General features: G+C 42.2%; 1 protein-coding gene across 1 annotated transcript; it reads right to left on the bottom strand.

The window, feature by feature from the left end:
- Nucleotides 1–926: 926 nt before the first annotated feature.
- INTS8 (integrator complex subunit 8) lies at nt 927–24,574 on the bottom strand (the record flags this gene model as incomplete). The annotated part of the gene is made up of 27 exons (XM_079534016.1): nt 927–1,043; nt 1,277–1,320; nt 1,407–1,471; nt 1,572–1,645; nt 2,650–2,700; nt 3,237–3,340; nt 5,393–5,511; nt 5,975–6,036; nt 6,120–6,176; nt 6,525–6,558; nt 8,163–8,347; nt 9,375–9,496; nt 9,940–10,141; nt 10,700–10,810; nt 11,342–11,475; nt 13,912–14,087; nt 14,222–14,292; nt 15,479–15,620; nt 16,416–16,516; nt 16,983–17,138; nt 17,878–17,985; nt 18,659–18,841; nt 19,789–19,840; nt 21,020–21,091; nt 21,460–21,600; nt 23,297–23,471; nt 24,445–24,574. 27 exons carry the CDS (start codon nt 24,572–24,574, stop codon nt 927–929), a joined length of 2,988 nt encoding a protein of 995 aa, XP_079390142.1.
- Between the last annotated feature and the right edge of the window lie 333 nt (nt 24,575–24,907).

The raw sequence follows: 24,907 nt of genomic DNA on the forward strand, positions 1-24,907 counted from the left end.
CATGTACGTATTACCTCTTCTTGACCTTTCTTTTCTCTAGGAGCTTACTGCCTGTAAGTTAGTCAGCTTATGAGCTCAGGTGCAGTATTACAGAGGTCAGTGAGTAAACAGTTTACATTTCTGAAACCACTGTGCCCTCACATTAAGGCAGGGCCAGCCCTGTTTCAAATCTTAGCTTCCTCAGGAGGTCAGTAGCACCTGTTTAGGGCTGCCATAGACTTCAGATCCCATGAATCGCTGACCTCAGGTAAGAGTACAAACTGAACAATGCTGCTGAAGTAATCTTAACTGGATGCAGTACAGTCTTGGAAGGAAGGAGTTGTATTTTATAAGAGTCAGTCACCAGCTTTCAATAGATAAGAACGTAATGAGCAACAAGCTTTTTTCCCTACCCTTTTCCATTTTGGTTCTCTACAACCACTCAAATCCTGCCAGCAGTGTTAAGAAGCAACTGTGTTCCTAACCAGCATTAACTACTGTGTTAGTGGAATATCCACTACCTCTGGATGTGAGGTGCTCCTCTTGAAAAGACAGTATAGGGAAAGCTGGAATGTGGTCCCCCTCCCTCTGGCAAGATGCTTCTACGTGCAGAAGCACATAGGGCCAATTCCCAGCATCGAGCAACACAAGAAGCTGCACTACAGCAGCAACTCATTAAACTCTTCTTTGCCACCTTTGCAAACTTGAATTCAGGGCTTCTTCAAACAGTCCTTTCCAGAAATACCTGAAGTTATTGTTTTAGGGCTTCTGTACAGTTTGTAAAGATATGGTGTTTTATTATAATATTTCATCTATTTCTATAAGAAAGATACCAGACTGTAAATGTTGTATAAAAATTTAAATGAATTTTTAAAAATAATAAAAAATCTTGAAAGAGGTTTTTCTGTCCCTTTTCATGTGTTTTATGGTAGTCCTCCAGCATTAGCCTAGAAATAAAGCTTTGCCATCGCTTGAAGAAACTTCTTTTTCCTTCTCTGTGCAGCAAGCTGTAGGACTTCCTCAGGATTGCTGGCGTTCAGCTCTGTCTGCCCAATAGCTTTTATCTTAAAAAAAAAAAAGACAGCAGTAGTAACAGTTATTGCACACAGCTGTTCTGTTACAGTTTCCAGTGCTAGTCAACAAAATGATGGATGGGTGGATACTTCTGCAGCACCTTGTGCCCTCTGCCCTACACCACCACATGCACCTAACACAGCCTTCAGACTGAAATACAATTACAGCTGGAAGTGGCAATTGTGTTCAAGAACTCCTCCCCCAAAGCACTGCGTTTACTCACCGCTATCTGCCTCTTGTCTGTCTCACCTCTCTTGTGGTGGAGATCTAATGAGAAGTTAAGGCAAGCATAGGTGTAAGATCTACTCACTTTCTCCAGCCTAAGCATTAGCAGCATTCTATTGAAAGGATACATGTCAAGTACTCCAAGATTGTGACATCCCAGATGTATTCATAGTATGAATCCATGGCATCATGACTGAAAGAAAACACAGGTGATTATATATGTAATTATATATGTAATGTTTGTATAGCAACATGTTACTAGTCTAACCTGTAAGTTTTACTGTAATAATTACCTGTTTTGTTCCTGCAGGGCCTTGAATGCAGTTTTATAGTCTACTTCTCTGAGGAACTGGCACAAAATAGCCACCTACAAAGATATACCAGGAAAAACTTCTTTACAGAAGGGTTGTTAAGCCCTGCAATAGGCTCCCAGGGAGGTGGTTGAGTCACCATCCCTGGATGTGTTTAAAAACCGTTTGGATGTGGTGCTCAGGGACATGATTTAGCAGAGGACTGTTAGTTAGGGTAGTATGGTCAGGTTGTGGTTGGACTCAATGATCTTCAAGGTCTTTTCCAATCTAAACAATCCTATGACATGAAGACAGGCTGAGGTGTCTTTCCCAGCCTTAGCCCCCACTAATGGGAGTCTGCCACAAGATGCAGTGACCCCATCCAGCTTCCAGACCCAGGCAAGAGCTCCTTCCCTCATGGAGCAGGGGGCAGAAAAAAAGTTTAAAAAAAGACTTTTCCAGACAAACGGGAAGGGACAGACCAGGCTTTGGGGTTTCTAAATGTATTTACTAACGTCTGACATAGGAGCTACTATAAGCTTTGAGCACTCAATTGCTACATGTAGTTAGCAGGTGAAACAAGGCTACCATTATTTAAATATTAAAAATAAATGGGGGACAAAACCAAAACGATTCACCTCTGACTATTTCTATTTCTGCAATAATCAGGTTGGATATTAGGAAAAATTCCTTCTCTGGAAGTGTAGTGAAGGAGTGGCACAGGCTGCCCGGGTTGGTGGGGGAGGCACCATCCCTGGAGGCGTTCAAGAGACACGCAGGCGTGGCACTGAGGGGACGTGGTTACTGGGCATGGTGGGGATGGGCTGATGGTTGCACTAGATGACCTCAGTGGTCTTTTCCAACCTTAATCATTCTACGATCATTTCCAAGCGTGCATTTATTTACTTGTTAACTTGGGTCCTTAAATATTCTACAGGCAATGGGAACAAATGATTTTACTGCAGGTTGCACTTGCAAGGAAAGCTGGACTCCAATTTTACTTTTACAAAGTTTCCCTGTAGCTTCTGAATTCAAAATGCTTACAGATGCCATTTCCTGAGTACCACACTTGGGCTCTTACCTGTGTGTGACAGTTGAGTAAGGAGCAACACTTTATCATTCTTTTTATCACCTAAGAATGGTTAAAGAAAGTTTTCAAACTGTTAGCAATGGAACAGACCGAGCAACAAATCTCTGTTCATTTTTCAAGTAGGATCAGCTATACATCAACCTTCTTCTAACCCCTTCCCTCATCCTCGTGTTTGGGCACACTCCAGCATGCAGCTGAGCCCAGCAGAGCTCACAGAGCAGAGCACTGCACTCGTGGTAGGGGCTGCTGCAAAGCAAGCTGCAGCACCGAGGCACAACATCCCTGCCAGGAGCTCTGGACGGCTGCAGCCTGGCACTGAGCATAGCTCTGATTGGGCTATGAAGGGTCAAAAATCACAAGAAAAAGAGGCTGAACGCTCACTTCCCATACAGACAGAAGCATACAAGCAGAAGCAACAGAGCAGGATATGAAAATAACCTCCTGCCCTGGACACAGACAAGCAGTTTCTTCCTGCCACCTGCTGAAATGCAGCAAATTCATATCTACAGAGCATGGGAATGCTGAATCCATCCCATCCCACTTGCACACTTAAATTCCATTCCAACACCGTAACTCACCTGGTCAGTGAACACATCGGGTGGCACCATCTTATTGAAGAAATCGGAGCACACAGCTCCTGCCTGCAGATAATAGTGAAGGGCTGCCGAATACTGGTTTGTTGCTGCAGCGGAAAAAGGGCAAAACAAGGACTTACAATTGAATAGAGCAGTTCATTTCTAAGACTCAGATCAGTTGTTTATAGAACTATTCAGACCCTGTTAGCTAAATTCTATTTAGAAGATGACTTGCACGCCAGCTGTAAAAACACGAGAGGTAGTAACATTTGTAGAAAAGCACACAATCAGGCAAACTGCCAACACAGGCAAAGGTCTGAGCTCTGAGAATTTGTTTTCATTTTCCAGGTATTTGATCCCAAGCCCACCAGCTTCAGAGCAGCAAAGGAGTTTGCTTCTTGGAACTCAGCACATGGGTGGCAGGGAGGTTCAGGCAGCCCAAGTACCCCTGCTCTCTCAGGTACCAGCTTCAGAGGTACCCCATATAAACCTCCTCTCCCTGAGATGCTGTTCCACTTCATACAAGTGAGTACTCTGTTCAGTTTTGGGCACCTCAGTACAGAAAGGACATTGAGGTGCTGGAGCAGGTCCAAAGAAGGGCATCAAGGCTTGTGAAGGGTTTGGAGAATATGGCCTATGAGGAGTGACTGAAGGAACTGGGGCTGTTTAGTCTGGGGAAAAGGAGGCTGAGGGGAGACCTTATTGCTCTCTTCCAATATCTGACAAATGACTGCACTGAGAGCAGAGCTGGTCTCTTCTTGTGACTGTACAAGGGGAAATGGCCTCAAGTTGTACCAGGGTAAGTTTAGGTTGGATATCAGGAAAAACTTCTTTACAGAAGGGTTGTTAAACCCTGCAATAGGCTCCCCAGGGAGGTGGTTGAGTCACCATCCCTGGATGTGTTTAAAATCTGTCTGGATGTGGTGCTCAGGGACATGATTTAGCAGAGGGCTGTTAGAGTTAGGGTAGTATGGTCAGGTTGTGGTTGGACTTGTATTATCTTTAAGGTCTTTTCCAGCCTGAGCTGTTCTATGATTCTATGAAGTAGTAAACACTGCCTGTTTATAACCCTGAATCACTTTCCCACATTTAAGAGGGGAGCTCCAGCCACGGGACTACAACCCCTTGTCCCACCTCGAGCACCTTCTGGATAAATCTGTCTCCCTGTGGAACACTCCTGCATGACACAGCCATCCTCCCATTCAAATGTGCTTTGGAACCATGCACCCTGCCTTCTGCACAAGATGCAGGCACAGCAAATGGACGGCAGTGGCAAAGCACCCCCTCCTCCTGCTTTATTGGCAAAGAAGAACAATCCAGCTTCAATGCTGAATTCCACTAGAATGGAATCTATAGGTAACTGAAGCACAAGAAATACCCAACTAGCTTTGGAGGCAGTTTTAACATTACCATTCTCTAGCACGTATTTGTCAGGCTGGCTTGTGAATGTTCATACTTCACAGTGCAAGTAGAGAGAGTGATGAAATTTCCAGAGCCTGACTCCAGACAGGGCAGTGAGTTACCAGCCAGGCTGTGCCAGGCTCCCCAGGCAGTGCTAACTGCTGCAGTCCAGCTGCATGTCACAGTGCCTAGAATCTGAACTGCTCCACATCCCAGTGCTGTTGGCTGCTCCCAGCTACGAGCCCCTGGGATAAGCACAGGGGAAGTGGCAGATTGAGGACAGAAAGACAGGAAAGGGTTTCCCATCACAACCAGTACCAAACCAGTTCACGTTTCTTCGTTTACAAACCCTACATACCTCCTGTATAAGATACAGATCCTCTTTGCTCATCTTCTGCTTCAGTAAAGCTGATCTCCACATTCGAACACAAACACTATCCACAAAACTTTTTTTTAACTTAATAAAATACTAATATTACACTAATATACCACTTGAACGAAGCAAAATCATCAACAACTCTGAAAGTTTCCCTTACCCTAGGAGCAAATCAACACGATCCACTGAAAGCTGTCTGTCAGCTCAGACAGCCTCCTAGGCAAAGTCACCTACACTACTGCCCCCAAAGACTCTGACGTCACATCACAAAAGCTTCTTTGCATAGAAGGAACTATAAGGAGGGTTATGAAGGCAGGCAAACTTTACAAAATAAACACCGCCCCCACGCATGCAACAAAAAAAAGATACTGGCGTCGCTTACCAAAATAAATATCTGCCTGGATAATTAACCAGAAGTGGTTGTTGGAGTTGATTGTCAGTGCATAGTTGACCAGCTCTTTCACTGTAACAGCCACGGCTTCAAAATCCACTGACTGAAGGCTAAAGGGAAAAAAAGGAGAAAAAAGAATTCCTAGATGGTTGTGCAAGGCTGCAGCTCCATGGAGCCTCTGGACTGGAGAGATGCAGGTCAGTCTGGCCAAGACAAACCAAAACATGCCATGTGCCACTTCATATTTTGGCAATATTTTGACATCTTTCAAAACTCTATCAGTTACTTAGTACTAAAATATCAGAGCTCACATAGCTACACAGGGCCTAGTAAAGTACACAACTTAAACTAAATAATAACCCGGTTTCTTGTACCTGCATCTCCATCAATACCACCAAGTTAGGAACAGAAACTTCCACACAATCAGATCAATCTATCTGCAAACAACAGGGCTCAGTGACGCCCTTATATGCCAACAGTCACACTAACACTGATAACTTCTGCACACCAACTGGAATTAAACCAACTGCCTAAATGCATTTTTAAAGTCGTCCTTGGAATTAATGATCTTACTTGGGAATAGACGAGGGCCAGATGGAGATGTACTCTGCTGTAATATCATTCACAATATCTTCCTAAGGAAAAGGGGACAATAAAGCAGGTTACAAAGGTAAGTGCTTCAAGAAATCCTAACGCCATCCGTATGAAAGATACTAACCCGAACATTATGAAGCTTGACAAACAGGGACAATATTGTAGTTAAAACCAATGGTTCCTGTAAAGAAAAGAAAAGAAAAGAAAAAAAAAAGATATTCCCATGAAATCAGGGAAGTCTACTTTTCTCCCTGTGCTTTAAAGGTACGTAGTATGTTCTGACATTGCTGTGATCTTCTACTGAGACAGCATTTTGTTAAGAATCCTGCAGCACGGGAATACTGCAAGAGAATTTCTTTATGTAATCTTTAATTATTTCAGACCATTTTCAACACTGCTGTATAACAGGTACCATAAACTGAGCTCTTCAGCCATTCCGTTTTTTGGACTTTTCGTGTTAAATTCCAGAGAAATGTGATACTAAAAGAAAGTTCTGGTTCCAAACATATTCAAGTCCACTGTAACTTACCCGAAGCTTTTTGATGAAGGACAGCAGTTCACTCCTAAATCAGGAACACAAATATCTGTGAGCCGCCATCCACAACTGTGAGCACAGGCAAACTTAATTCAACAGAAACAAGTCAGTAAAGCAAATCCTTCATCTGCCAGAACATCCCTGCAGCTCCAAGCTTATAAATACAGGGTATATAAATGAAAATATTCAATCATTTTCAACACACTTACTAACAATTTCACGTTTATAACTCAAAAAAATAAAGAAGCTAAATGAAACACCTGCCACTGTATCCTGGGTTGCATCAAGACAGTTGTGACCAGCAGGTTGAGGGAGGCAATTCTGCCCCTCTGCTCTGCTCTCATGAGACCCCACTTGGAGTACAGCACCCAGCCCTGGGCCCCCAACACAAGAAGGACACGGATATGCTGGAGTGGGTCCAGAGGAGGGCCACAAAGATGATCCAAGGGCTGGAGCACCTTCTGTATGAGGAAAGGCTGAGAGAGCTGGGGCTTTTCAGCCTGGAGAAGAGAAGCCTCCATGAGGACCTTATAGCAGCCTTCCAGTACCTGAAGGGGGCCTACAGGAAAGCTGGGGAGGGACTTTTTGGAAGGGCGGACAGTAACAAGAGAAAATGGTTTGAGACTGGAAGAGGGTAGACTTAGACTAGATATTAGGAAGAAATTCTTTACTGTGAGGGTGGTGAGACACTGGAACAGGTTGCCCAGTGAGGCTGTGGATGCCCCTCCCTGGAAGCATCCAAGGCCAGGCTGTGAGCAACCTGGTCTACAGGGAGGTGTCCCTGCCTATAGCAGGGGGTTGGAACTACATGATCTTAAAGGTCTCTTCCAACCCAAACCATTCTATGATTCATTTCATCAAGCTCCAAAAGGCATGATAATCTCTTTGTATAAACTTAACCACACATTCCAGAGTTTATCATAACAAGAAGCTCATAGTTGGCCTTGGATTTGAGAAGAACCCAAAAACATCAACTGTTTGGACAAATCAGAGCCCTAAATCAGTCATACCAGTCAACATGAAGGCTAGCAGAGGTTACGTAATTGACAGTGAAATGACTCCATTCAACTATATCTTCTTCTCCCACTCCCCACAGGCTTTGTTTCAAGACGGAGTAACATTTAGTTTTCAAAACCTAAAACCAGATGTGGACATCTACACTGTGAGCTAGCAGTTCAGAATAGATGTAAAAGAATCTGTAAAGCAACTCTACTCAATGCAGACACCACCAGTTGCTCAAAAAACTGCCCTCTAAATGCCATTGACTTCACTTGAAGATTTCTTGCCCAAAGAGTTATGGATGCCCCATCCCTGGAGGCTTCAAGGCCAGGCTGGATGTGGCTCTGGGCAGCCTGGTCTGGTGGTTGGTGACCCTGCACATAGCATGGGGTTGAAACTGGATGATCATTCTGGTCCTTTTAGGTCATTTAGGTCATTCTATGACCTATGCTGATCATGAGAATACATCACGCATTTGGCATCTAAACTGCTTTGAATCCCACCCACCCCTTTTCTCTCTCCAAAAATAAAAGCCAACACACCACCCTAATAGCCAACACTGCCCACTGCTCACAACTGCTGGGTTAGATACACAGTTCAAACAACCTTTAAAAGCAGTTCAAGGAAACACACCTGTACATAATGCCTAGTGTAGATTCTCTGTGCTTTATCAAACTCACTCTGCCATCGTTTCCCCGTTTGTGCTGGTTGGATACACTGCAGATCTGTACAACGACTTCCCAGAGATCTTTGGCTGTCCTTCTGCTTTCCTTGGGACCTGGGAGTTCTTTGCACGTAGCAGCCAGCAACTGCCCCAGCTATGCAGTGCAAGAGAAGAAACACAACACACAGAGCTTCTCTGAATGTTTACTAGAGAAGAGATTATTCGTATTTAAAATGGCCAAAAAAACAATTTTAAGCTACAAACATCAGATCAATGTAGCTGAACTTTGCAGCAGAGGACACTGATCTGTAACGTGGAAGACAGGAATGAAACAACAAAGCATTCTTCCCTTTAACAGTTTCCTTATGGGGTACTTCATTATGAAGAGCTGCTGAAAACAAGCTTTACGTTCTACTTATTCAAATAATGCATTGCACAAAACCTAAAAAACAAATTGCAGTTTTAAAATGACTCGATCCCTTTGATATCTATACAATAAATAACCTGAAATAAGAGAAAAAGTTGCAGTGGTCCTCTTTGCTACACAGAGAAATCAAAAGGTCAACATGGAAATTAAGCAGCACCTCAGCTAACCAAAGCTGGCCAAAAATGAACATCACACACCGGCATTCAGCTTCATTGCCTGACCGATGTGAGAACACTGCCATAGAACTATTCTGAAAGCAAGATTTCACAAAGGGCAGTGCTTGAATGCCCCCACAAACTAAGCACCAGGCTCAGGCTCACAAGCAGAGCTATCACAGTGCATTTGGAAAAAAAAAAGGGTTTTCAAAACAGAAAGAGTCATATCTAAACCAGTCACATCTCCTCCATAAGCCTGGGCTGAATCCCTGCTGAGAGTCCAGGCCTTTATGGAAGGTGTTTCAGCACTCAGCTTGGGGATCCTCCCCACACATACCCACTGTCTAGGGAACCAACCTCAGCTGGCCTAAGGTCTCATCTGTCCTGCAGCAGGGCCTGCAAGCCTTTTACCAGCTGTCAAACAGGTTTGCTGCTTAGCCTTGCTAGGCCCTCCACTTTGCTACATTTCACTTATTATAGCAACAAAAGAAACTGCCACCCTCATGACAGAAAGGTAAATACTTTGAGAAGTACAAGAGACCTCAACAAGAAAAAGCCAGTTACAGTCTGACACGGCTTTGAGACTGAGTGCTCATTACCTTTACATAAGGATTAGTCTGAACCAGAGGTAATGGAACTTGCATGGTCAAGTACTCATTTTCACGCCAGTTTAACAAGAAGGCCACACACTCTTCAGCTATAACCTGTCGAAGAGGAATATCTGGGAAAAAAAAAAGGCATTTTTATTTTTTTTGAGAAAAACAGCATTATAAGAAACCAAGAAAAGCAAAAAAAACAAATTAGGATCAAGTGCTTCCTCCAGTTGCAGCAGTACCACACAGCTCCCTCAGCATGAAACCACACAGACCGCTTTAACGACCAGGAAAACTCTGCAGATGAAAGTGCAGATGTTTGTCCTGTTCAAACCCTCTAAGTGGTACCCAACAGAAACTGTCAATGCTCGGCAACGTGCAGCCATCCTGATGCTCCTGTTCTTACTTCCAACTTCTAAAGACTAACAAAACAAACATGTCAAACCAAAACTATTGTTTTTCAAGTTATATACTGAAATATCTAAAATACAAAGCTATTGCTCTTTCCCTTTTTTTTTTTAATGAAGCTTTGTGCTTTGTTGCATCTCAGGAGAAAGAGCAGCATACTTACCAGGCACTCTCATTTCCAAGTATCCTCGGACTCTGCTTATAAGATCAGAAGGAGGACGCTCCCCAGTAGCACCAGCTCCAGCCTCATGTGTGTAAATGTCCAAGAGCAGCATTTCATTCAACATGACTTGACGGAGTTTTGGAGAAAACTCTGTGACAAGCTCTAAGCAAGCAGCAAAAAGCTGCTTAGCGTGGACAAAATCCTGCAGCGAAGAGGTTACGTATTAATGGCTCTGAATGGATTCATAAGGAAAGACACAGCTGAAATCCTGGCTGAAGGAGCATTCATGTTCATTGCCAGCATTGCTTAGGAAACTCACAGTTGTCACTTGCATTACTGAGTTCCTTGGACTTGCTTTTAAGCTTAACAGTTGCCACAGTTTCAGGCTTTTCAAATAAAACAAGCAGCTCAAGCTAAAACATAACAGAAGTTGTCTATAAGCATATTATGCAGACATTTTGGTTTTTCCCTACAGAACAGTCAATTACAAGGCAAATAAAACAACATTCTAATAAATCCTTTATGTATACGGGCCAAAAGCCAGCACTTCTTATCAATGTGTTGAGTTTAGCTACATCATTTAGCACATCCCAGTCAAAATGCATGAATGAGGTTATCTCCAGGCCCAACTCACTGGAAAGCCATTATCCTTGCTCTGGAGAACTGAGAGAAATATTTAACTATTATATCACACACACAGCTCCTTGTTAAACTTCAATTGCTCAAACCAACTCACAGCAAGTTGGGATGGCTTGCTCACCTTAATTGCACAGCAGTGTAATCCCTTCGCCATAAGGATGTAGACCAAATCCCTAGTCAGATTATCTTTGATTCCTAGAATAACATTGCCATAAACATTTGGTACTTCCCACTGTGAGAGAAACATGCAAGACATTTGCACAGAAACAGAGTTTAGAATTCATACATTTGCTTGGATACTAAAAATAAAGCTCAAAATGTGGAGAGAGATGAATTTTTAAGTGCCAAATCTTTCAGAAATGTTTGCATTTCATCAGCAGTAAGGTATGGCTCAGGCATACAGAAGTACCCTAAAAAGGGCTACGTCTTGTACTCTGTTCATATGCTGAGCGTGCAGTCATTTGAGAGACAAAGACAAGAAAGCCAAAGAAAAAGAAAAAAAAAATCTACCCTCTCTCTTTTTAACTGGTCAGAGCAACAAAAGCTGAAGAAATTTACTCTCATGCAACAGGTTTGCAATACAAACAGCAATTACTTAAAATGAAGGTTAGGCATTACAGAATGTCAGTTTAGATATGCGTTGTTATTTTTACCACCATTATGCAGAGAGATGAAAATGAAAATAGTGCACTGAGGATCTGTGGTAAAATGTTTACCATTCACAGAAAGCAGTTCTATCATACAACCACACAGAATAAATTACCTTATTTGAAATAGTCCAGAACTGGCGTTCAGAAGTCATACCATGCAATTCAATCAAGATCTGACGAATCCTCCAAGGGTCTACTGACAGTATGAGCTGATGTTCAAGCTGGCCAATATTGACACTTGCTGAAGCTAGGGGAAAAAAAAAAAAAGCACTGAAGTCTCCAGAGCATTCCTTCATAATGCAGATCCTTACAATACTTCAGTATGTGATATTTTAAACAATAAGCTAAGAACAGTGGATACACCAATGCCTTTCTAGAATCACAGAACTGCAGGGGTTGGAAGGGTCTTCTGGAGATCCTCCAGTCCAACCCCCTTCTGACACAGCGTAGGTTACACAGGAAAGCATCCAGATAGCTCTTGTAACTCTAGAGGAGACTATATAACCACTCTGGGTAGTTCCAGTGTTCTGTCACACTCAATAGCATAACATTTCTTCCACGTATTTGCATGGAACTCCCTACTTTCAATTTGTGCCCACATCACCTTGTTCTGTTGCTAGGGATCACCAAAAAGAGCCTGGTCCCATCCGCTTGACACCCACCCTGCAGATATTTATAAGCACTGATAAGATCCCCCCTGTCTTTTTCTTCTCCAGACTGAACAGCCTCAGGTCTCTCAGCCTCTCCTATAATAAGGGAGATACTCCGGGCCCCTCGTCATCTTTATGGCCCTCTACTGGACTCTAATAGTTTGATGTCTTTCTTGAACTGAGGAGCCCAGAACTGGACACAGCACCCCAGATGTTGCCTCAGCAGGGCAGATTAGAACCTGCATCAACCTGCTGGCCATGCTCTTTCTAATGCACCCCAGGATACCATCAGCCTTCTTGGTCATGAGGGCACACTGCTGGCCACGGTCAACCTGTTCTCCACCCAGACACCCAGGTCCTTCTCTGTAGAGCTTTCTTCCAGCAGGTCAACCCCTAACCTATACTGAAGCACACAGTTATTCCTCACCAGGCGCAGGACTCTGTACTTGCCCTTGTTGAACTGTAAGATTCCTCTCTGCCCAACTCTCCATCTTGATTACAGCTCTGAAGCTGATGTTCCAGAAATAAAGGGCAACACAATGGAGAAAATATTCCTCCTTGACATTTGATATTTGAGATATTTGATATCTTAGCCACAAAAAGAGATATATCATCACTCAGTCAAGAAAGGAGTCAGTCATTCATTTTCCTCCTTATCATTTGCCTTCCTGCTCCTCGGGGTAGAGGTGTCTGGATTCTCAACTTTTCCTATAAAATCAACAGTTTTCAAATATTCTTGGTTTAAACTCTCGCTAAATTTATTTATTTCAGATCTGCAATTGACATGAAATTGTAGCATAATTATAGCTTGAAGTCATATGATCCGTGGATGAAAAGCAGAGGAAATAAATTGTAGCATGTAGAGCTAATGCAGTTTTAGGTCCCTTACATCCTCTTGTACGTGTGACTCTATGTACAGTTCATGCTAACCCCACAATTCTCCTTACTTACGGGGCTGCTTGCAACATTCCCTTCTTTAACAACAGCAGCCCCCTGCATCCCCTTATTCCTGCTACAGCAAATTGTTACTCTGAAGATCTGCATTAAGTTCAAAATTTGTACCACAAAGTCTTTCTTTATTGCTTTAGTGAAAAAAATATGTTTTCACAACTGGTTAAAGTCAACATATGACTGCATTAGAGCAGAAAAGGTTTGCTCTTCCCAGTTTCAGCCAGCAGCTTGTAGGCCTTTTTCTTACGCCAGCTTTGAGCTGTGTTGCTGCAGTCAGCCAGCTGCATCTGGGACATGAGCTTGCTGAAAAATATTGGGGTTACACCCTGATAGGTTAAAAACTTCATCCAGATGGTATTCCTGGTCCAGCTCATCAGCCATTGGAGCTAGCATAAGTCTTATGAGGAGCAGCTGAGGGAGCTGGGATTGTTCAGTCTGGAGAACAGGAGGCTCAGGGGAGACCTCATTGCATCCTACAACTTCCTGAAGGGAGGCTGTGGTGAGGAGGGGTTTGGTCTCTTCTCCCAGGCAACAAACAGAACCCGGGCAAATGGACGCAAGTTGTACCAGAGGAGGTTTAGGTTGGACATCAGGAAAAACTTCTCTCAGAGAGTGGTCAGGCACTGGAATGGCTGCCCAGGGAGGTGGTGGGGTCACCGTCCCTGGCAGTGTTCAAGAGGTGTCTGGATGAGGAGCTACGAGGTATGGTTTAGTGGCTTGTGGTAGCAATGGTGATGGGAGCACAGTTGGACTAGATGGTCTTGTAGGCCCTTTCCAACTTTATGATTTTATGATTCTATGATAAATCCAAAGGCAGAAAAATACCCTTACTGTGAACACCTGCCAGACAGATCCAGTTTAAACCAACTGCCTTACCTCTCTTTCACTTGTCAGCTGGTACTCACTCAGCTAAGATGCAAAGAACAACCTTCTTAAAAGGCAGGGCATGCACTGACTGAAGGTGAGAACGTTAAAACCTTTCTCTCTGAACTCGTTCTGAGAACAGGTCTATGCATAGTAACCTCAGGTAATGAAAACAGGCAGCTGCACACATATAAGTCAATAGAAACACTGAAAATTACCTGGGATATCATAAAATGAAGTCACAGGTTTTGTGGACAGGTTGATTCGAAGAGATCTCTTCCGCATTTGATCAACAAGCAGTTTCCGTTCATCATCTTTCAGAAGCTTTATGAACAGCTCGTGAGATGAAATCATGAAGACAAGCTGAAGGTCTTCCAAGCCCAAACACAAGTTTCTAAATTAAAAAGTTGATAATCAGCAGGAATAACCCGTCTGTTTGTCAAGTTGTAAATTCTCAGAAGTACTTCTTATGTCGCATTATATTGCTTATAAGATGCAAGTGCATGATGTCCTAGAAGCAATACGTACTTGAGAAATGCTGCCATTTTTCTCTTCAGAGATTCAGATGCAGTTTCCAAGTTGATTGATCTTGAACAAACCTGGGGAAAGTAAGCAGGGCTCAGAAAACTTAAAATATTTTGCTACAGACAGTGTTGCTCTCCAGTCTTCTAACTCCAGGTTAGTATCAGGTAGCAACCCTCTCTCTCAAAGGAGGTAACAAAGTTACCTGATAAATACTGTAGCTATCACAGATGGATAAGAATCTCTTTCAACCCGGATACAAGAAGCTGTTTCACACAACTGTGACCTTCCTTGACATAATCCATATTCTTTTTTGCCAATTCCTCAGATATTCAGGCCTGCTAACACTGAACGTCACAGTGTGAGTCAGTCAAAAATATCATTAAGTACGTAATAAAGTCCTCCTGTGGGAGATTAGAAATGAACTAACATTTCCAAGTGCAAAACTGTAAGACCCATTAGGATTAACTTTTTTTTTTTTTTTTTTTTTTTTTTAAAAGCAGGAATTTCAAGAGAATTGAACAGCTGATAATTGCCAGCTTTCAAGAAATCTTTTTTTCTTTTTTTTTTTTTTTTAGAAATAGGTTCACTTCTAATTTAAACAGTTGGAAAACCTTTTGCTGGCTCTGAAGTACAGAATACATCAGTCAATTTTTGACACACACTTGAAGAGAAACTGAAGAGAAGCTGCAGCTGACAAGCAAAAGACAAGACCCAAATTAAGCAACAGAAGATATGAATACTAGCAAAGCAACAAAAAGAGCAGGTTCAGACTAAGTAGCAAGAGTTTCCTAAAAAGCTTCACTGAAGGCAAGAGTTTAAGTCTCACATGTACAGTGACTGATCTGCTTCACGACAGGCCAGTTTGCTGTAAAAGCCAGCAAGTGTGGTCACCTTCACGGATTACTTTGTCCCAGAATCTCTCTCTGAGACTTCATTTCTTTGTTCCTCAAAATAAACATTCCATAACATTGCTATGCATTTTAATGAAGGAAGGAAATGCAGCAATTTCAAATCCAATGAAGCAATGTATCAACACAGCTTCAGTCCAGCAGATGAACCATTAATACAGACAGAAGAACAATACAGAGTGTATTTGTGTTAGCTGTAGTGAAGCTGAATAAAGTTTGAGAATTTACCTTACAGCGCATTCTTCTCGCTGCAGAAGCAAGTGCTTCTTGAAACAGCAATACAGTTAATGAGGGAAAGACTTACTCCATTAAATACCATTTCCCCTTCTAGTTTCAGATGATAATTCCTTACCTCCAGGAGGAAGTCTATTTTCTCTTTGTTGGGTTTGAGGAACAGCTGACAGAACTGAATATCAATTATTTGACCCTGCAGTACATCACAGACGGTGTTGCACACGCAGATTTTGAAGCAAACTTCATCCAGAGCATCATTCCTGCATGAATACAAAACTCAAGATCACGACTTCTCTGACAAACACAGCTGGTATCAAGGCAAATCTACAGATCTACATGTCAGATCTCAAGACAAGGCTGGAGCCTTTGTCCACACCTCTGAAAAAAAATGACTCAGAATCTATATATTACCCAAGACCCAAGTGAACAATCTACAGAACCCTCCTCTTAGGCTGCGTGTCTCACATACGTGAGTACGTTGATAAAAACAGCCTCTAAGATCCTTTTCTAGACCTTGTGATCCTGAAAACTGAAACCATCATAATCAGTATCTTCTTCTTCCCACGTTTGTGAAATACAGCCTTACTCTCTGTAACTGAAATGCCTGTAGGCACCTTCACCTCAGAGACAACTTGTCTTCAATAAACAACGTGTCTTCCACAGAGCCCTGATTCAAGATCCTAAATTCCACGGAAGGTTGAATTTCAGATATGGCCACAAGCTTAGCACTTCTCAGGAGCCATCCTCAAGCTGCCATGCTTAATTATCTATATCTGTCTCTGCTAAAATTCCCACACTGATCCTCCAGAACTGGGCTGGTGCAGCAGTGCACAGGGCACCTAATCACAGGCAAACTGCAGGGCCAGTGCTCCCAATGAAGTCCACATCTCCTGCAATATCACTGCTCAGTAAGCAGTGATCAAAGCCTTATCAGCTTTGATTTCAAGTGTCAGAAGACCTTCAAAGAGGTATTAACTTAGATATAAATTTAAAAACATATGTGTGTGTACATATATTTCCATAAACATTGCATAAACCATTAAATTATGTCTCACCCTTGCTGAGCTTTTTGGAACAGCTCCCTCAGCACAGATTGTCTGAACTGAACGGGTAAACTGAGGGCTAGGTTATCTTCAAGGAATATCTTCACCAAGTCCTGCAACACAGACAACTGGAATCATTCAATGGATAGTTCAAATATGGATAAAATAATTTTCTTTGAATGTTTTGACAGATAGAAAGTGAAGCAGCTTACACCCACGTTTTACTGTATAACAATAAAGTCACTACACACCACTAGAAAGAGAACAAACATGTTCTTTCTCATCAGAGAATCAGAGATAAAAACATACATAACTCAGAAGCATACTTTGAAATCCAAAGAATCACAATTAACCTGAAAAAGCCATTCAGAGGCTAGTAGAAATTATTTACACTGTCTGGAATCCAAAATATTTTAATCTGATACATATCAGATTATATTTCTATAGAAGCGAGTTCTGTAACAGTATGTTAATGGTTGAACAAAACACTTAAGTATTTCCTGAAACTCCCAGCAGATCAGATGGAATCACCAATAAAAAAAATAACTCTCCACTGTAAGTGGGCATTAACCACAGTACCTGATAGTTGCCAGATTTCATGCAGTTATGGATTTGATTATACGGAGTTGCCTGTTGAGATGCATCATCATCAGATGAGGTAAGAACTCCACAAGCCTGACAATATCCAGCTAACCGTTTTTCATCGATGGTACAATGAAGCGATGATGAACCAATCTGAAAAGTAGCAGTCCATTAAATCTTAGTGATCAAAAATATTATGGAACATGAGCTTAATTCTGAAACGCAAATGGAAAAATCGCAGTTTCCCCTGGCAGCAAAAAAAAAAAACACCACAAAAAACAGTAAAGAAAGTGTGCATATGGACACATTTTTATGCTCTTGTATGTGCCTCTTCACAGCTCAGATCGTGTTTTGTCTATTAAAATAAAACTTGATTTTTGCAGTTTTGGAAATACAGATTAAAAAAAATGTAAAAGGAAGCATATCTTAGCTGTAATTGAAAAAGTTTTCTTTCAAAACAAAACAGAAATCTGATTTCCAATGGAAAGTTAGATAAACAAGAATAGGAAGTGCCTACTGTTGATATGGTTTTCTTCCTCAAAAACACACAGTCACTGTTAGAATACCACTACTGACACAGAACGTACTGTACTGGTCAGCCAAGTTAATACTAGCACTGAAGGCGCTACCATTGCACTTCTTGCATCAGTGCAGTTCACATAATATTCAACACAAACCAGAAGAAAACAGTGACACATCACACCTAATCAATATAATTTCAAACAGAGCACAATGTAAAAATCACCCCCAAAAAAAACCCAAAACTGTCATCAAAAATCCCGTGATGTTTATTAATAAACACTTAGAGCAGTTATTATGCTGCTAAAGAAGGAAGCAAATCTTTTTTTTCCCCTTAGAAGTGCTGAACACATAGTAATATAACACTCATTACCTTTGCAATCAACTCCTTTGTTTTGTAAAACTTCTCTTTAGCATTTTCATGAAGAGCCGCGTTTGTTGCTCCTTGCTGAAAGTAGATTGCACCCAAGTCATAGCAAACCTGCAAACAGCATTGGTATAAAAGGCATCACCTCAGAAATTCATGTAAGATCAAGTATTTCAGCCCTTTTTTTTCTTACACACTCTTCACATTTTTAGCTGGTGCACACACTGTGCATCTTTCCCCACATTCTGCAATTATTTCCTCTCTACTTGTGATCTCACAGAATCACAGAATTGTAGGGGTTGGAAGGGACCTCCAGACATCATCGAGTCCAACCCCCCTGCCAAAGCAGGTTCCCTACACCAGGTCGCACAGGTAGGCATCCAGGCAGGTCTTGAACATCTCCACAGAAGGAGACTCCACCACCTCCCTGGGCAGCCTGTTCCAGTGCTCCGTCACCTCACTGTACAGGTAACTCTGCATGGGCATTACAAAATTACAGAATGATTTCCACATATGAGTAACAATGCAGCCCTTGTCAGACAGAGCTTTATTCCAGAGTGAGAAAAAGTGAGAGTTTTGGGGGAAAAAAAAAAGAGTGATAATATTTACAACACTGACAGAAGCATAAATCAGCATGAAAATGACGTCAATGGTATTTTATTGCTTTACAGATAGAACAAAGAAAAGATCAACAGAAAAATACTACAGCTTACCTCAAAACGTGGCACAACAATTTGTCTAAAGAAACAGAAGTAAACAGAAAGCTTCAGGCTAGAATGTACAGTACCTGGCACTGTATCTCCTCTGCGCTGATTTTTAGCCCAGCTGTGGAACTCTCTGTTTCTCCATTCACCATACCAGGCTCCATGGCTAACAAATCCAGAGTTCTTATAGTGTGCACATAGAGATCCTTATTCAGTTTAAGTGCTCCTTCCAGCACCAGGATGGAATCAGCAGCCTGCTCCTTCAACTACAATAATTCAAATGTGTTGAGAAAAAAAATAAATCTCTTAGTTTTGAGTTTAGCTTTGGGTTTAATACTGTAACAGCAAAATAAAAAGGCAGCCAAGAATTTATTTAGCACACTTGTCTCACTGCACATGTATTTCTTGTACAGAAACAGATGTGTCACTGCCATTTCAGGTGCTCAGAGAAACAGGATCAGAGCTTCCAATAGAAACAATACTTTTCTCTTGGTTTCACCTATGCTTCTGTCTACTTCTGGAGCATGAAGTTATGCAACAGTTGGACTGGAAATTCTCAGCTATTATTTCACAGCTGAAATCAAAGCAGCTTCTCTTCAAACAGCAAAATTTTGTCACGTTTTATGACAAACTGGTAAAACTTCATTTACATTCACTTATTTGAGATTTCTTTTTTAAGCGTAGAGAAAAGAATCGATGCAGTGACTGCAATTGATTCTAAATATAAGAGTAGTGAAAGGAGCTAAGTTGCTTATGGAAGTAGAGGCTTTATTCTTTCCCCTTTTTTGCCTCTCTCGAAGTGGAACACATTAGGCACCCCTAGCATTCTGGTGGCAATGTCACACAGAAAACATCCCTACTAAATTTTCTCTAAAAAGAAGTTGTGCCCTATTTTGCTGTCATACACTTCTATAGCTCATGTATAGTATGGTCTTAATTATTAATTACACATTGATTTTTGTAGAGGCTTACTTGATTCGTACAGCTCCATGCATGGACTGAAGAAAGAATGGCTAAACCTCACAAAACAAACTCCACACAACATCCAATACAGGAGCAACACCATCCCAAACAAACACGAAGGAACTGTAGGAGCTGCTAGAAGTAGCTAACATCACCTCAGTGTACTAAATCCAACAAAACTGTAAATATGAATGGAAGGAAGATAATCACATCACATTTATATTCACGTAAAAAGTACAAACAAGCTCACCACTTTCAAGATGTTTTCAGTTAGTTCCTTTTCCTGCTGCATCTGGTTCATCCTGGAGAAAGAGGGATGCGGTCAACACTTCAGTTCTAAAGCAAACCATCACATTACTTTACTTCGTTGCTCTAGGCCACAACAATTAATTCCTAAATACTTTTTGTTTTTAACTTTTTAACATCACTATGCCAGACCATTGAATATTCTTAGCTATCTTTATCTGAAATAAAAATTATATAAAGATAAAATGAAAGGTTTTAGATGAGAACATGATTTCATTTAAAGGTAGTTTCAATGTTTTCATTGCCTTCCTTTTTTATTATTTTTTTTTATCAGATTGTTGATATCAGCAAAAGCAATCACTTTGCACATCCTGAAGTCTCTTGAAGCTTCGCTAGCAAAATCACAACCAGATCTGGATACAGACAGGACACTTCAGGATTTCTAATAGAATTTCTAGCAGTATTTTCAATCAACGCACTTAACAGACTCATCCCAGTAACAGTGCCATTATAGAATCATATCATAGAATCATAGAATGGCCTGGGTTGAAAAGGACCACAATGATCACCTAGTTTCAACCCCCTGCTATGTGCAGGGTCGCCAACCACCAGACCAGGGTGCCCAGAGCCACATCCAGCCTGGCCTTGAATGCCTCCAGGGATGGGGCATCCACAGCCCCCAAAACACATGAAAAGCACCACTGAGATGCTCCCAACTTTATCTGAGAAATGTGGAATGTAAAAGTCAATTCCAAGAACAGGCTGTAACTGAAGCTGCACAACTCCTAGCACGTGAACTCAGTACTGACTTTAAGTTAGTATTGCCTAATGAAACCAATAAAATAATTTCATTATTTCTCAGGTTACCAGATATACAGTGTGGTAAATTGTTAGAATAAAACTGTACTAAGCAAGCCAGAGCAGGATGTAAGAAATACTGCCTGCTTAACTAGAGAATAAGCTTTCTGTCCCATAGAAACTGCCATCTCCCTTTCTCCTATGATTCTTCACACTTCTACAAAGTCACAGATAAGATACTAAGGAAGTAGAACCATACACATACAAATAAATTAAATGTACTTGACAAAGAATATACTTGAAGTAAACACAAGTTTTCCACATCACAATTAACCATGTTGAACAACTGTGTATTAGCATGATTTAATCCAATTACAAGTTCTATTTCTGATTACAAAATACATATTAAGTCCAAATGAATTGTACTGGTAACTTACACATTTAGTTGAGGCGGACCAGGTTTCACTTGCTTTACAGGAAAACTGCTTTTAACAATGGTCCTTATGGCCCTACACAGGGGAGAAAATTAAGTGAAGAATGGCAGGAGCCTCAGAAGTACAGTAAGAAGATTAGCTTCTTAAAATATCAACTTATCATATATTTACTTTTACCCCCTATAATACATCCTGTACTATTTTAGAAATGCTAAAAAAAGTTAAAAGGCAGCAATATCTTTTTATCTTTATGAATATGCAAACCACTCCCTTGACTACTTTACTGAAAAAGAAACAGCTGTAGAATCACTTTTCTGACTTAGCTCCTCACTATAATCCACCCAGAGACCACAGTACTGATATTACTTTGAGATTCCCTCATTCTGCATACAAATATACAGCTATATTGGGGTTTTAAGGCCGCTGCCTTAAAAGTACTTTACCATCTGTTGTAGAGTAGTATGGCCATGGCAGTGGTTGGGGGTAGGCTGGACAGGTCAACATCCACATGTTTAGTCCCTGGGGGAACCTTGCTGATGCACAGAAGCTCATTCAGAAGCATGTTCAATACAGGAACAGATAAGCTACAAAAGATAAAAGAATAAGGTGCTTGGTACAGTAAACCTACTTCTGGAATGTTTATGTGACGTTGGTACTCGGTACTTCTTATTACTTAGCAGCTACAAAGTGTGGAATCATAGAATGGCCTGGGTTGAAAAGGACCACAATGATCATGCAGTTTCAACCCCCTGCTATGTGCAGGGTCGCCAACCAGCAGACCAGGCTGCCCAGAGCCACATCCAGCCTGGCCTTGAATGCCTCCAGGGATGGGGCATCCACAACCTCCTTGGGCAACCTGTTCCAGTGTGTCACCACCCTCTATTTGAAAACTTCCTCCTAATATCTAACCTAAACCTCTCCTGTCTCAGTTTAAAACCATTCCCCTTGTCCTATTGCTATCCAACCTCAAAAACAGTCGTTCCCCTCCTTTTATATGCTCCTTTAAAATACTGGAAGGCCTCAATGATGTCTACCTGGAGCCTTCTCATTTCCCAGTTCCCTCAACCTTTCTTCTGAACACTAGAATATATGAACTCTGTCAATTCAGCAGAACAAAATGCTTTGCATCTGATGGCATTCAAGATCAGGGATGTAAAACGGTTACCACTGCTATCTGCCTAAGATAAATCCAAGAGGAAAGCTGTTCCAACAGAGCTGAACTACTTCCATGCATGCTGCATCAGTCTGTTTCAGACACATCCCAACAACTCATCTACTGCAGCAGATCCCAGCTAGTGAGGAAGTCTCAAAGCAATCACAGATCGTACATCCAGAAGGTAAACAATTTCCATTCACAGGGAACTATACTCACATAAAGAGGACATCTCTCTGTGCTGTCATGGCTTATCTCCCTTTCTACTGCCTTTCTACTACTTTCTACTCCCTTTATCCATCATCAAACAGCAAAGGTAAGACTAAGAACTGGAATAGCACCCTGTAGTTCCATTGCAAGCTGCAGTACATGAAACCAGATGCCAGGTGGGAGAGAGCCCTCCTTGGTAAAACCAGGAGGCAGACAGACTGAGTGCTATCACTTCTAGCTTCTATGATATAATTTAAAACAGCTGAAACACTGTGACTTCAACATTCAATAGTTGAACATCATTCAACTGCTCATAACAGCAGAAATTTCAGAAAAAAAGGTCCCAATCTGTTTTTTTTTTTTTTTTTTTTAAATAATCCAAACTTTAATCCAATCCCACTTTGTTCTCAACTAAAAGCAATCTGAAGGATCATGAGCTCACAGAAGACGAGCTCTTGCTACTATGTAGAATGACGCTCTATTAGTAACTGAAATGCCTTTGGATTATTTCACAAACCTAACAAACAAAGAAAACCACCAATAACAAAACACCCAACAAACCAAAACACACCACAAACGGACCAAAAATTCTCACCGAATCCTACAATCACTACAATATTGTCATACAGTAGAGCTCAGTCTAGAATCAGAATTATGCCTGTAGCTTAAAAAGGCACTGACAGGAAGCATGCCATGAATAAATGCCAGCACAAGTTCCTCCTGCAAGAAGGGAAGCAGCCTTAAAAAAGCTCTTTTGTGCAAATTCACATACAGCTAAAGTGTATGTAAAGCCTATTGTACACCAGATGCTTTTTTCTGTAGAGTATGGTGGTTGCACTTGTTGGTACTGAAGGTCTTTTCCAATCTAAGTAACTCTGTCATTCAGCAGTTTTAGTATGAAGCTATACAGATTGTACCTTTTCTCCAATACATCCAAATCCCACTTCAGATGAGCAGCAACTTTAAGAGCAAGAAGTTTCAGAATGCGGTTTCTTTTGTTATCAGGAGGTGGCTGGACCTGGTTCTGTTCATTCACTGATGGTTTGGAAGCTTGTTCAAGGAACTGGACGATCAGCTGCACGGGAGGAGGATCTGCAGAGAACACAGGCGCTCATCAGAGGGCAGCTAAGCCCAGAAATTCATTTCTTGTTGCAGCCACGATCATCACACACAGAACCAATCATAGGGGTTGGAAGGGACCTCTGGAGATCACCACGTCCAACCTCACCTGCTATAGCAGGTTCCCTACAGCAGGTTACACAGGAAAACTATCTCATCTCCTTATCAACTACACAGACAACACAATCACCTGTCAGATTCTAATTCCAAATGGTATTTGTTTATATTGAATCAGACTGGCATTTTTATTTAGCCTTCACATTTACTTGCCCACAGCCACGGCACTCATACTTTGTCATTTATTTCTTGTATGTTGCATCAGCAAAATTTTAGTACATGCACCTATGGAAAATAAATGCCGTGTTACTAAATCATATAAGATACTGTAAAAATACACACCCACTTTTCAAAACATTGAGAAGAATTACAAGTAGGTATGAGTAACTTCTGGCATTTCTGAATACGCTCAGAAAACACCATTTGTCTGATTTTGGGGATATGTGAAAACCAAACATGCTCCTCCCTACAATAAAAGACTCTTCAGTACCACAGGGCTGTTCTGAAGAACTTCAGACAATCAACAATCAATATTTTTAATTGGAAAAGGGCAGCATAAGGTGCGAGAACAAGAGATCTCGCCTGACTGCGCTTCAATCTACTTTCTGCAGAAGCAACGCTGTCACAGACGTCCCTGCGTCCGCAGCCCGCCGGTAGAACCCAGGAAACGCCGAATTCAGGAGAAGATTCAACGGGGTGACTAAATGGGATGACTGCCGCAGAAGAAGCACGTTCTAGCCGCGGTACTGCCGGGCACGGAGCTCCTCCGCGCCCCGAGCCGCCCTAGGGGAGCCGCCCTCAGGGAGCGGAGAGAGGCCGGGCCGCAGCGGCCGAGGAAGACGGAGGCCCGCGAGGAGTCGGCAGCGGGGCCAGGCCGCGCCGCACGCACCGGGAGAGGGCTTGCGCAGGTGCTGCTCCAGCAGATCTTCCTCCAGCAGGAACTCGAACCAAGAGGTCTGCGGCGGAGTGCATGGCCGGCTGGAGGTGGCGGCCTCCCGGTCCGCCGCTTCGGCGCTCATCGCTGCCTCGGCCCCGCGGAGCACCCACGGACGCCACACAACCGCGCCCGCCCACGGAGGAGGCGGTCCCGCCGACAAGATGGCCGCCGCGCCCCTCTGCGCCAGGGGCCGTGCTGAACCCGGGCCCCGCCTAGCTGCTGGGAGGGGGTGAGGGGGGAAGATGGCGGTTGTGAGGGCGCCGCCCACGGGCCTCAGTGATGCTCAAGAGAAAAGCTGACCAGAAACGCAGGCATTTAACATGTTTTATATTTAAGTTTTATAATCCTTATTTCGACATCTAAAAAGGAATGCAGCTGGAAATAAGAGGGCCCTACGCATTGCTAGCCCCTAGTA

The sequence above is a fragment of the Tetrao urogallus genome (genome assembly GCF_951394365.1).
Source record: "Tetrao urogallus genome assembly, chromosome: 3".
Taxonomy (NCBI): Eukaryota; Metazoa; Chordata; class Aves; order Galliformes; family Phasianidae; genus Tetrao; species Tetrao urogallus.